General features: G+C 43.7%; 1 protein-coding gene across 1 annotated transcript; it reads right to left on the reverse strand.

The window, feature by feature from the left end:
- Positions 1 to 4257: 4257 nt before the first annotated feature.
- On the reverse strand, positions 4258 to 8475 carry fkbpl (FKBP prolyl isomerase like). Its single transcript, XM_084429007.1, has 3 exons — positions 8347 to 8475; positions 7732 to 8132; positions 4258 to 5348 (listed from the first exon to the last, which is right to left on the reverse strand). The coding sequence occupies exons 2-3, from the start codon at positions 8110 to 8112 to the stop codon at positions 4602 to 4604; spliced, it is 1128 nt and encodes a 375-aa protein (XP_084285133.1). The 5' UTR covers positions 8113 to 8132; positions 8347 to 8475; the 3' UTR covers positions 4258 to 4601.
- Between the last annotated feature and the right edge of the window lie 6101 nt (positions 8476 to 14576).

Below are 14576 nucleotides of genomic sequence, written 5' to 3' on the forward strand. Positions count from 1 at the left end.
ATTTCGGCTGTGAAGACCCCTAATGGACTGAAGCCATAATTTTTTGACAGTTACTAATAGTCATTTTTTATATTATTCAGAAACACACCATTTCATTCTCATTCCCAAAAGACAATTTTAGTAATGGTATCTAATTCACATGTCCTTTAGGAGGACTTGATCTTCAAGATTAAGACACCACAGTCATTTAAAAATATACAAAATAACACAAAGTGAAAAATAAGTGGTATTATGGGGTTACGGAAACACCAGGCAGTTACCATGGCAAATACACAATACTAACATAACATGAACTGTTAATTAAACATAGGTATAGCTAGTGAAGTAATATACAGCACGCTCCTCCGCATTTGCGCGAGCACAGGAGTATGACTGCTGGCAGGACAGGAAAGTTCGTTTTTCTGAAGTGAGAGACTTTTTTAAATTTATTTCGTAACATCAAGTTACGAAAATAACGTTAGAATAATGACACTGACATAATAATCTCATTCTGACCGCAGATACTGAATCAGGACAACGAGTTTTTCTCAGGCATTCTTTACTTAAATGGAGACTGACATGTCAAAAGCTTTCACTCACGTCATTCAAAATAAAAATCTTGATTCAGAAAAAAAAAAAAAAAGTTGTTGTTTCTTTGATTGCACAGTCCGCGACCCATTCAAAACGGTCTTGCGACAAGCAAAGAACTCTACTGGTGGTCTATCGCCCTCTACAGGAAAAGCAAGGGGCGAACTTATACATTATAGTTTTACTCAGAGCTTAACACAAGAGGTCGCTCTTTCATAACGTTTGAAGCAGCCCTCAAAAGTGAGCTGAATTGAAGCATAAATTCCTATCATGAATTACTAAGGGTTTAGGTTCATTTTGTCACCTTTCCTTCTTAAGATTTGAAAAAATATAATTCTACCTGGCAAAATTAAGATTTTTTTTTTTTTTTTAACATTTATTTAAAAAAATTGCATAAAGTAGGCTACTGGTGTATTGTATAAATGTTTTTGACAAAGTGTAGCTTTTTTTTTTTTTTTGCAATCTATATAAAGTGCTGGCCGGGGTGACGTATTTTTGAAGGTCAAAACCCAAAATTAGTTAACATTTTAGTTCCACTTCCAATACACTTCCAGTTCCATTGTCCTGAAGTCAATGGGTTTTTGGTTAAATGCCTGAAATAAGGTATTGAAGGTATGTGAAAGATATTTGCATGTTTTATTCTACCACATAAAATACATCAGTAATATCCCCTTGTGATTTTTTAAAAAGCTTTAATTAATTGTCTTGAAAAAGGCAGTCGCTAACAAGTGGCTAAATGGGACTACATGGTTTGCTGGGGACATTAAACGTTATCACGGCGAAAAGGAAAAATTCACTAATTCACTTTCACAGTTTATAATCGTGTTCTTGCAAACTATTCCAATTTAAACTTTCAGAGAGAATGGTTTTAAATCAAGACTGAAAGAGTTGTTGCTTTTTTCTTCTGCCAATTACATTCAGGCTTTGATTTATAAAAACATTGAGCTCATTTTTATGATGAACAGACGTAAAAAATAAAAAAAAATAAAAAGAGCTTAGTACCAACAACAGCCTTTCAGTTTGCATTAAAATTTTTTAACATTTAATCTCAATTAATGCCATGTCTTATTAGGTTGTTCCTTTAGAGTGTCTATGCAACATTTACATCAATTACAAAAAAATAAAGCATAAAAACAAAAGCTTTTCGTCCCTGGGTGGGCTCGAACCACCAACCTTTCGGTTAACAGCCGAACGCGCTAACCGATTGCGCCACAGAGACTAGTGGTCATTGCCACCGTATGTTTCATTAAGAAGACATTTTTTCTGTCTACAAAACGTAGCCTGAAACACATATAAATCACACATTATGAAGATGAATTGCGCATAAAGCAATTCTGAGGTCCCAAGTCCTTCCTGCTTCAACGCTGTTTTGTAGTAGGTGTAGTTACACTGAACTTGACACTAGATGCCGCTCTTCAATAATGCATGAGGAATTAAATCACCAAATTTGGAGTTCTACATTTGTCACATGAACTGCTAACTTGGATCATTTTTAACTTGCATGTCATGCCTGTCAGGTCTAAAGCATGTTTAAAATCATGACTAACTGCCCAACATACATACTATTAATTCATTACAGTGCACTATTGTACACTGTGTACTGCGAATTAAGTGTAAATGTTAATTAGGCTTTGTATTCAATGGTTTAGCCATCTGTCTTTGAGGGTAAATGTGTATAAACTAAAAATCAGTATTACTTTCAGAATCACTGAGATTACCTATTGGCTAGGATTACTAATTACTACCTGATTGCACTCATTAAATGTACAGAGATATCACTAGTGAACCATGGCACAACAGTAAATTTCTGAAAAAGTGTTGTGAATAAATGTTGCTGTGTCAATACAACATTCAGGCATAAAACCAAAAGCTTTTCGTCCCTGGGTGGGCTCGAACCACCAACCTTTCGGTTAACAGCCGAACGCGCTAACCGATTGCGCCACAGAGACTGGTGTGTCCTTCTCGAATGATTCCACAACAAGAACAACCAGAAAAACCACTTCTGGAATCCAGAATGATAAACCTCATTTCAATACATACCACTTCAAGCCGCAGGGTTGCCAGTAAAGGTAGTTCAAATAGCTGTTATCTGTAAACAAAGAGAGTGAACATTTTTTTTTATTTTCCAGTCAAATAACCATAGCTCCTCATACCTCCAGAGAGTACTGTGGCCAGTTGCATAAACTGCTTGGACTAGTCTTAAAACTTATGCAATCAATTTTTTTTTAAGTCAGTTAACTTACATAAAAAGGTAGATGGGTCTACTTTGAATTGAAAAATTAAGAATAATAACCCCTAACTACTAGCTGGTCAAACAGTCTTAAAATAGAGGTTGAGTTTATGCAACTCTCCACTAAGCACATCATCTTAAGAAGTTTTATTGCAAAAAAAAAAAAAAAAAAAAAAAAACCCTTAAATCAAACTTAATTTCAGCTCATATAACGACTTCTTTGCAGTTAATGTGAACGTGTCTTCTAGCTTGGTTTGTGTACGTGTCAAATGATCACATCTTATTTGTATAATTTAAATACGAATAGGCCAAAACGTTGTTTGTTCGGGTGTTCTTTTATTGATGGTCTTATATACAGCGAATTAATTAAGAATATTATTAAGTAATATTTGTTAAACCAAACTCTCGTAATAACTGAAACAAACAACACTGGCTCAACATGGCGTCAGTGTGGCCGTGGCGGTGAAGTACATATGTTGACTGACTCTGAAAAGGGCGGCGACGGTACAGGGTTTGGAAAACGTGTTTGGAAACCGTCATTATTTTCCAATTCCCTTCAGTCATTTTCCAATTGGGGGTGGTAGTGGCTTAGAAATTATGCCGCTTTAAACACTATGAGGAAATGTTTTTGACACTGCAAATAAAAAATAAAATATAAAAAAAACAATAACACGAGGTGTATGTATTAGTGTATTTTATTTTATGCCGTTTACGCTTATTAAAACAGTTTCTATTCGTCATTGTTGAGTATATATCCTCAGGACATGCAGAATGTTTTCTTGGCATCGGGTATAGGTTCACTTCCAACATTTCAAAGTTTACTGTCCGTACTGGGCCGCCATCACAATCGTACATTAATACTATATATTAACAACTTTCACTGACATGCTATGTATATTACTAACTCTAATACTTGTCACATTGTAACTGATTATTTTTATTTTTTTTCGTTACACAACCAGTTCTCGTCACACACGTCACCTCACAGCAAAATCAAGAAACATCGCTGTAATAACCGAATTAATAGATTGTTGTTGTTGTTTTATACTTAATTAGGGTACAAGAATCTTACCTCACCAATTATCTTATGCTTTGCAGAGATAACAAACGTAGTTATTCTTCTGGTTTTATTCGTTGTCATCTGGATCTTTCGATTCTAATGTGAATGTAGCGAGGAGGCGTCGTCTGATTGGCCGCCTCCACCTGAAGAATGTGATGTCATTGGCTACGCAATTACCTCATCAAAAACGCTTTTAAATTTTATATTCGTAAGAAAAAATATTTTTTAATTTTTGTATTATAATATAATTTGAAATTATCTCATTTTAAATGATTAAAAATTCAATGATTGCATTATCATAATATATTCATTTTGTTTGAAATGGGTAATGCTATGCCTTATGTTTGTTAAAGTTGTAAAACAGTTGTAAAAAAAAACATAAATTACAATAATGTTTTTTATAAATAACATTGTTTAATGTCATTTTATGCAAGAATGAGTTATACTTGGCATTTTATAATTTTCTACAGCAGTTATAAATCCAGAATAATTTTTTTTTAAGTACATTCAGTAAACGTCTTAAGTAGCCTCATGACTTTCAAGTTTATGTAGATTTAAACATTAACAAATTACAACATTGAACATTTAAGATAATACTACCCATACAGTAAAGAAGTTTTAAAAACTGAAATTGGTCTGCAAGGAAGGACCAAAAACATAACTTATGGGCACTTTACAGTAATCAGTTTCACAATATCATTTTTATAATTCTGTTTTCTGTAATAGCTAACTTTCAGTTATTTCCTAGTTAAACATCTTGCTCAGCCTTTGACCAAGTTTACTGTTTAGGTCTTTTAATTGGGAGTTCACTTGTTTCAGAGCAGCGCGAGCTGATGCAGAATCCGGTTGGAGTTCCAGAATCTTTCCAAAGGCCATGCGGGATTCCTCCAGTTCGCCCAGCTGCATGCAAGCTTGCCCAAGCCGGTACCAAGCCTTAGTGCTCTTTGGGTTCAGCTCGGTGGCCTTGATACTGCTGTCTCTGGATTTACCAAGCTGACCTAACTTAAGTTGGCATAAAGAGAGATTGCAGTGAAGCTCTGCTTTTACATTTGTGTACTCCTCCTCAGTTGGAATGGAGGAATCATCAGCACTTTCTGCCAGCTCATTTTCTTTATCATAGCATGGTGTCAAAGCTGCATCATCATCTCCATCCACACCTTCTTCAGACATCTCGTCTCCTGGGTTTCCTCTTGTCTGGCCGTTTAAAGTTATTGCCAGCTTTACAGCTCTGCAATAGCAGTCTGCCGCACCCCAGATATCTCCATTCCCAAACCGCTGACCACCCCTCTGCTTGTGAGACAGCACCCAAGCCCACTTCTCTCCAGGTGTCATCTGCCAAGACTCCTGCCCAGGGGTCAAAGAGTGAAGTTGAAGAGTAAAGCAGTCGGCCTGCTGTGACAATCCTTGCCCTGTTGCATTTTCAATCTGGGTACCATTAGCATCACTGCATGCTGCTTTGGAGTTCTTTGTATTCCAGGCACTTATTGTGAACTGCAATAAAAAAAAAAATTATAGATGAGAACATCACATTTTCCCATGATATACATAATATATTATAGCTGACATGAAACGGAAGTTGCAATAGTCTTTTCTTCACTATTGTGACGTATATCTAGAGATGCACCGGTCGACCGGCCATTGATCGGAACCGGATGTTTTTTTACTCTAAACACTCAATTTAGTTTCTTTTGAGATTTGAGATTCAGTTGATCTCTGTTCTGGGCTTGCACACAAACTGCATTGCAATAATTTCACAAAATGTAATTTGTGTGGAAATATTATGAAATCTGTTAACAGGCCAGAGATAGAAAATGCTGAAGACGGACACAAAGAGCACAGACACGTCAGCAGAGAAAATACTGTACCAGGCACAGCAAGCTCATTGTTTGCGATGCTTAAAATATTTTGAATTGGGTGTGGAGTTCATCTCTGAAGGGAACTGACTGTCTTCAGAAAAGTTTCGATTGCATTTTCTTTTCCACTACCTCCGTATAAATGCGTATTAAAGTAGTTTATAAGTACTGTCAGAGAGTGAATCTGCATTTTCATTCAGTCTGTCTGCTGTTGTTTTGTGTAGGTATTTTTATGTAGCATCATTTCACAAATCTAAAGTCAGACCACTCTTTTTTTTTCTTTAAATCTTGAAATTATACAATCTAATTTAAATCAAAAACAACTGGTCATGCTACATGTGTGCAGCATCTTTGTTTGGATTGTGATTAAAATGCAGTGGTTGCCTCTAATTACAAATGGATTCAGTTTGGCCAAATAAACTACAAATAAATTTGCTTATTCAAAGAAAGAAAAAAAATCTTTTTTGTAAAAAATCGTGCATCAGAATCGGCCATGAAAAATCATGATCGATGCATCCTTATGTATATCTGAGTGAAACGGCTTCTGGAATGAAAAGAAGAAGAAAAAACTAGGGCGGGACTTGATTTCATCCTCAGGAGTTGATTGGATCGTAGGTAATTAGTAGCTAACTATATGGACGCATTTCTGAATGCCAGTTTGCAGTTATTCAATGTCAAATCAAACAAATTTTGGAAACTTTTTGTTAATAATTTTTCCGGAGAAAGACAAACATGAATAGTGATGAAAGCCAAAATATTAAATGTCATGAATGTATATTAACTGAGTAATCCACTATTTTGTAGAGGGGGTCAAAATGACAATTTTCGCCTGGGATTTGGAGCCAAATTAGAGGGGGGTAAAAATGACGTTAGAAAGATGGCAGCATCATTATTTTATTTTTACGCAGAGATTGGTAGGTCTATTAGTTAAATCTGTTTACTTTAGCAATCTTTGTTGCATTATATGCCAATGGTGACTGTTCGAAAATTGTCTTTTGCCCCAAGTTTGTATGACTGTAACTTAAGAAGTATTAAAGCTATCTTAATTTCTCAGTGATCTCAGTGCGGCTATATGTTCAGTTTGTTGAATTTTACCCATTTTCAATGGTCAAAAACCAAATGTGATTCACTTTGCACACAGCTGATACTTATTGTATTTAAAGAGGAATGTCTGAAGAATAAATTATGTTGAAACTAGCAATGTATCTTGTTTCCCTCTTTCAAAATAATTGCATACAACATCACACTCTGAGTGCCAAAAATCCACTGAAATGGTCAAGGTGAGGCACATTAACTTGCTCCTCTAAAATGTGTATTTATAAGAATCTGTATTTGAATCAGTTTCAGGGATATTTGGAAGAATTTGGAATTTGTTCATGAAGCTTCTGAAGCTACTAAGAGTTCAAATATACAGTCTCATAACAACATGTTAACACATTGACATTCCAATATCTCTGGGACTGAAACATAAAAATTAAGATTCCAAAAGAAAAGTTTCATATGAAAAAGATTTGACAATTATATTAAGATATCTTTAATACTTCTTGAGTTACAGACATGTAAACCTTTTTTGGCACTCAGAGAGTTATGTTGATTACTCTTTAAAAGAAAACAGTATCACCTGTATGCAAAGTGACCCACATTTGGTTTTTGACCATTGAAAATGTGTAGAATTTACCAATTTACTCATGGAGCTGCATTAGGATCTCCATATCTCTGGGACTGAACCATATAGGGCATTTAAAAAGATACTAAAAGAAAAGTTTGTTAAGATCCAGAATCTAAGATGATATTAAGATATATTTAAAAACTTTTTGAGTTACAGGCATGCAAACTCACCATTGGCATACAATACAACAAAGATTGCTAAAGTAAACAGATTTAACTAATAGACCTACCAATCTCTGCAAAAAAATAAATAAAATATATATATATATATATTTAACAATACATGTCATTTTACAGTAAAATATCTTAAAATTGTGTTTTAGTGTAAGTCCATATTTTTGATTTGGCCTTACCTCACAGATCTCTCCAGCCCTCATCCCTTCCAGGCAGCCCTCAGTAATGTCACACTGTCCTTCGCCCATGCGCAACACGAACCACTCATCCAGTTGGACCTGCAGTACAGAGTCCTGCGAGCGGGGATATGAGGAGGCTTGCTCGCTAGAATCAACGCTAGCTGTTGATTCTTGCTCTTGAGAAGCGGTATGCATTGTGTTTTCCCCTGTAACAGTCTTTCGCCGCACCTTGACCTTACATAGTGACCCCATCATAGGCGTGCTGTCCCCTCGTTGTCTTTCTCTAAGCCACCTTCGGCGCACCTCCCACAGACCACCGGGACACGCGGAGATCCATGACGTCTCAGCGGGGAAATGATCAGGCACTTGGAATGTTGTCATGACGAAGAATTCTAAAAGACCTAAAATAACAATTATTATTTGATGGAATAAATAACTGCAGACTAAAGGGGATGCTATCAGGAGACCTGTTAGCACTGTGATACAAAGTATTTGCACTTATTTTAAACCTAGCGCATCAATAGCTTCAGACATGCATGAGTATTTAAAACAGAACACGTTTATAATGACACATTAGTGAACTCTTTAGTTATTAGGAAACATTAGTGTACCTACTTTAGTGATGGTTGCTGCTGTCAGACTCTCTTCTTCCACAGCAAATATCTTATAATGAATGCCTTCAATCGCCCTCTACAGGTGCGGCATGGAATGAACGTCTACTTTACACTTGTACTTTGAGTTCCCTATCAAGGCTACGGAACTCGACATTACGGATGTCGTATATGGGAACTCCTCTCATCCTTCACTTCCGCTGAAATCTTATAGGCTAACGCCAGCAGAGCTGGCCAATTGACGCAAATACGCAAATACTGAAACACCGTTGCAGTTATAATGCAAGTGCAGCGTCAATTCCCTTCAGAATCTCTCTCTTCACGCTTAAATCGTGTGCTAGAAAGCTGATACTACAAACTTGGATTATTCGCCGTCGTTGAAGTTGCGTCGGAGATACTCGCACTGTCTCCTGCATCCGATGGCAACTACTTGCAACGTATGCTCGGGCCCCATCGCCCCCCCCGACACGCACCTGTTCTGCATCGCGTGCTTGGGGCTGGCCCACGCTGAGTCAGCCCTCGGGGACGGAGGGTCCTGCGACCACTGCGCGGATTTATCCCTTCGAGCCCTCAGAGCCAGGAGGGACGAGGCTCGCGCAGCAGCGGGAATTGGGCCTACCGCCGCCTTTGAGCCGCTGGTAGCCCCCCCCAACCGTAGAGTCGAGGTTCGCTCCCCGGTGAGCTTCCCCGACCCCACCTTTCAACCCCCTCGCGACGTCGCTGACTTCGTTTCTTTCGGGGTAAGTGAGGAGGACGACTCCATGTCGCTGTCAGCCTCCGAGAACGACTGGGGTGCGGAGCAGGCCGCACCGCTGGCGGCCGCGGAGCAGGACACCCCTGCGGACCTGCAGGACGAGCTCTTCCGTGTCCTCTCTAAGGCCGTCGAGGAGCTGGACCTCGACTGGAAAGCTCCTGATGAACCATCTAAGAGCAAATTGGATACGTGGTTCCTACAATCGAGCCGCCGTCAGGCCGCTTCGAAAAGGGGAACACCGTTTTTTCCCGACGTGCATGAGCACGTGGTGAAGTCGTGGGCGGCCCCGCAATCGGCGCGCACCCTCACTTCCACCCAGGCTATGTTTGCCCCCGTGGACGAGGCGGGGGACCACGGCTACCTCGGCATCCCTCCCGTCGAGGAGACCGTCGCCGCTCATCTCTGCCCGTCGGCTCCCGCCCTGGGCTCGGACCGCAGCCTGCCGTCCCGAGCCTGCAGATTTACGGCCCACCAGGCCAACAAGGCCTTCGGTGCCGCGGGGGAGGCGGTATCCGCGCTGCACGCTATGGCCCTTCTCCAAGTGCTCCAGGCAAAGCAGCTGAAGTCTCTGGATGGCGCCGCCTCTATTGACGCTGACGCCATCCGGGATCTCCGTTCGGCCACGGACCTCGCGCTCCTGGCCACGAAGCGCTCGGCCCAGGCGATCGGCCGTTCTATGGGTTTCCTCGTGGTCCTCCACAGGCATCTGTGGCTCACCCTGTCAGACGTGCAGGAAGCCGACAGGAAGACGCTCTTGAACGCGCCCATTTCCCCTGCAGGCCTGTTCGGAGACGCCATGGAGAAAGTAACCGAGCGTTACTCCGAGACGCAGAAAAAGGCCAAAGCTATGAGCCACGTCATTCCGCGAAGGGCGCCGCCGCCGCCGCCGCAGCCGCAGCCGCGCTCTCGTTCTTCCTCAGCCTCAGGCCGCCAACCCCAGGCTGCGGCCAGAAGACAGACAGCGCCCCGCCCGGGACAGGATGCCCGTAAAGGCCGCAGCGGTCCGTGGCAAGGGGCGGGTAACAGGAGGACGCAGAGGAGCCCGCGCAGAAAGCCCACCGCGTCCCCTGCCAGGCCCAAGCAGTCGTCCTGACCGCTCGGGCAAGAGGAGGAAAAAGCGCCAGGCCGGCCCCGCGTGCAAGCGGCGCGCTCTAGTGCACTTCGTCCCTCAGAGTTCTGTGAGCGACGCGTGCAGTTGTTCTGTGTGTGTAAATGTTGTGAATGTTGTTCAAATAAAGCAAATTACTACTTCACAAACAGAGCTTTTTTCTCCTCTTGCACCACACACTGTGTTACCCGCCCTGCCCTCGAGCAGCGCAGAGTCACGGTCAATAACTACCCCCAACACTCACATAGCGGCCATGACCGCAGCGGCGATGACCGCAGGTTTAGATCAGCCCTCGCTCAGTCGTTTCCAGGCAGCGTGGGAAGCTATTCCGGGCATTTCGCCGTGGGTGTTGAATATAATTCGGCGCGGGTACACACTTCAGTTCAAACGCAGACCACCCCGCTTTCGCGGCGTAATTCAGTCATTAACTTTGCCCCAAAACGCTCGCGTGCTGAGGCAGGAAGTGTGCAGCTTGCTCGAGAAAAAGGCTATAGAACCAGTTCCCCCGAGCGAACGGGACAGCGGGTTCTACAGCCGCTACTTCTCTTCTCTCGGTCTCTTCAGACCTGGCAGGCTCGTCCCACTGAAAGAGTTTCAGAGACTACTGGGACGGATGGCAGCGGCTTCTTCGGTGTGTCATCTGGGGCTGCTGCATATGAGACCGCTTCAACACTGGCTGAAAGCGCGCGTTCCCCCGAGCGCGTGGTATTCTGGCCACAGGCGCGTTATGGTCACCAGCGGATGCGCCCGCGCCCTGGCCCCGTGGAGGAACCCAGATCTCTTCAGCTCAGGGGTCCCTATGGGCTTAGTGACCCAGCGAGTGGAGGTCCTGACGGACGCCTCATCCACCGGATGGGGAGCGGTCTGCTTGGGCAAGCCCGCCTCGGGTCGGTGGTCAGAGAAGCAGATGGAGTGGCACATAAATCGCTTGGAACTGGAAGCGGTCTCTCTAGCTCTAAAAACCTTCCGGTCTCAGCTGGAGCAGCGGCATGTGTTGATTCGGACAGACAACACCTCCGTGGTTTCGTACATAAATCGCCAAGGCGGTGTACATTCCAAAGCCCTATTCAGGCAGGCGGAATCCCTTCTGCTATGGGCGGACCGGTTTTTCCTCTCGGTGAGAGCGGCGCACATCCCCGGTGTTCTAAATCGCGGGGCGGATATGCTCTCGAGAAGCGGGATTCCCCAGGGGGAGTGGAGGCTTCACCCCGGGACGGTTCAGCTGATATGGAATCGTTTCGGCAGGGCGGAGGTCGACCTCTTTGCAACGAGCGAGAACGCGCACTGTCAGATGTTCTTCTCGCTGTCCCGTTCCCCCCGGGAGGTGGACGCGCTGACTGCGCGATGGCCGAGAGTCTGTCTCTATGCCTTTCCTCCGGTGAAAATTTTGCCCATGGTGTTGTGCAAAATCAGGGAGGAGAAGGCGGCGGTGACTCTGGTAGCCCCGAACTGGCCGAATCAGCCCTGGTTCGCGGATTTGGTAGAGTTGCTAGCAGGGCAGCCATGGGAGATCCCGCTCAGGAAGGACCTTCTGTCTCAGGCGAGCGGAACGATCTGGCATCCCAGCCCCGCGCTGTGGAGCCTCCATGTGTGGCCGCTACAGGGTCGCTGAGCGGGCGGGACGCGCTGCACTCGCGGGTTTTGAATACCATCGCGGAGGCGCGAGCTCCGTCCACCAGGCGCCTGTATGCTCTGAAGTGGGGTGTGTTCTCTAAATGGTGTCAGGATGTCGGTATAGACCCAGCGGACTGTTCTGTGTCGGATATTCTACGCTTCCTTCAGTATAGGATGGATGAAGGGAGCCTGCCATCCACTCTGAAGGTTTATGTGGCCGCTATTGCCGCGTTTCACCCCCCTGTTGACGGACAGTCTATCGGTAGACATGCGTCGGTGACACGGTTCCTCAAGGGAGCTAGGAGATTGTGCCCTGTACGGCCGCCTTCTGTGCCGCCGTGGGATTTAGCTTTGGTCTTGGAGGCTTTGTCACGACCGCCTTTTGAGCCCCTAGCCTCGATTGCCATTAAGGAGCTATCGATTAAAACGGCTCTGCTTCTCGCTCTCGCCTCGGCGAAGCGGGTTGGGGATTTACAGGCTTTCTCTGTAAGTGAAGATTGTATTCGCTTTGGACCGGGAAACTGTAATGTTACTCTCAGACCGAGACCGGGTTACGTTCCTAAGTCGCTCAATACCCCGTTCAGAGCGCAGATCGTTTCTCTGCCTGCCCTGTCCGCTGAGCCATCAACCTCTCAGGGTTCGGATGCTCAGAGTGCTATTTGCCCAGTCAGAGCGCTCCGAGAATACATTTCTCGCTCGGCAGCGTTTCGACAATCGGACCAGCTGTTTGTGTGCTTTGGTGGATGCAACAAGGGACGGGGGGTCTCAAAACAGAGGCTTGCTCACTGGATCGTGGACGCTATTGTTTTGGCTTATGATTGCCTGGGACAGGAATGTCCCCTGAACATCAAGGCCCATTCGACTAGGGCGATTGCCTCCTCGTGGGCCTGGACTAAGGGTATGTCTATTCAGGATTTATGTCTTGCGGCTGGCTGGTCTTCTCAGAACACGTTTGCCAGATTTTATAAGTTGGATTTACCCTCTGTAGCGTCTCGAGTGCTTTCGGTGAGTTGATCGCTTACACAGCATTAAGAGAGCAGCTCTGCGCTTTGCTCATGAGTTGTTCTGTGTGCTATTTGTGTGTTATACTATTGTCACCGCTATGCGTTGGCTTCTCTGTTGTTGTTGTTGCCCTGTTGGTCTACAGTGCAACCTTCCCCCAGTTATACTGCTCGGGATATGCAAATTCCGGTAGTGTTGGTGTGTTCCTGTGATTGGTCCCTTTGGACCTATCAGAGGTTAGAGGTTCGCTATTTGTCAATCTCGGCCTATCAGGCACTTCCATTCTGGGGGCGAGGTTTGTATTGGGTCTGTTCAGTAGTTTGCTGCCACGGCGGGATTCTATACAGTTCCCATATACGACATCCGTAATGTCGAGTTCCGTAGCCTTGATAGGGAACGTCTCCGGTTACTTTCGTAACCTCGGTTCCCTGAAAGGCAAGGAACGAGACATTACGCTCGCCGCCGTGTTCGCTATTAATTTAGCGTTGTTCGATTCTGAAGGGAATTGACGCTGCACTTGCATTATAACTGCAACGGTGTTTCAGTATTTGCGTATTTGCGTCAATTGGCCAGCTCTGCTGGCGTTAGCCTATAAGATTTCAGCGGAAGTGAAGGATGAGAGGAGTTCCCATATACGACATCCGTAATGTCTCGTTCCTTGCCTTTCAGGGAACCGAGGTTACGAAAGTAACCGGAGACGTTTGACTTGTTTACACGGTTTCATAGACAAGGCAAGGCTAGTCCCAGACTAAAATGCATGTTTGAGCGGTTTTAACGGAAAGCAACTTGCACTGACATATCTTAAAATATGTCAGTCTCATTGTTTTGTCTCAAGATGCACACCAGTAATTGATTTTTTTCATAAGATGTGTTTTAAAAAGCTGCTTAAATGTCCTAATTTAACTAAGGCCTAATCCTGGCTTAATCTAAGCCCTGTCTGTGAAGCCAGAACTAGATGCCGTTCTTTGGGGCCAAAAAGGATGCAAGTTACTGCATGCAAAAGTTTGCATGTAAAATACTAACTGACAAGATGCATATACTCTCAATATATATATATAAAAAAAATAGACTACAGAGTAATCTATAATACCATATGCAATGATTAATGTGCAAAAGCATTATTATGACCGCCGCTAGCGTAGCTAGCGAAAGCGGTCATATAGGGATTGTCAAAGTTTGTTTTTTGGTTTTTTTTCGTCAATCTACTGAATTTTCCATCAACGATACCAGGGACACCGAAACACCGGGGAACATGAAATTTGGTGAGCATGTAGCCCCACTAGACTTTTACGGAAAAATTTCGTTTGGTCCCCGGGGGCCACTCCCCCCCCCCGCGCTGGGCCCCCCCAAACCCAAAAAATTCAGTTTTTCCTAAATAACTACTTGAACCGTGGAACCGAGGATGAAGAAATTTTTATGGTATGTTGGTCTTAAGGGCCCACATCAACCTAGCCCATAATCACTCATTTGTGATTTGCGCCCCTCCCATAAAAAATGAAAATGCAATATTATTCTGCTTTAATCGCCCCTATCTTCAGTGGAGATGTTCAGAACTGCACCATATTTCATGTGTATGATTAACTTGACATCCTCTGGGGGTATGCTAAGTTTCGTAGAATTTCATCCTTGGGGGGGTATAAAATAAATTCATTTATGTGCACATTTAGTGACTGTACACTCATCGGCCTGTAGATGGTGCTGTTGAGCGAAGGGTTGCTGGTTTAGGATGATACTGTCACACACACACATGCAGGAA

This window comes from Rutilus rutilus (assembly GCF_951802725.1).
Source record: "Rutilus rutilus genome assembly, chromosome: 13".
Lineage (NCBI taxonomy): Eukaryota > Metazoa > Chordata > Actinopteri > Cypriniformes > Leuciscidae > Rutilus > Rutilus rutilus.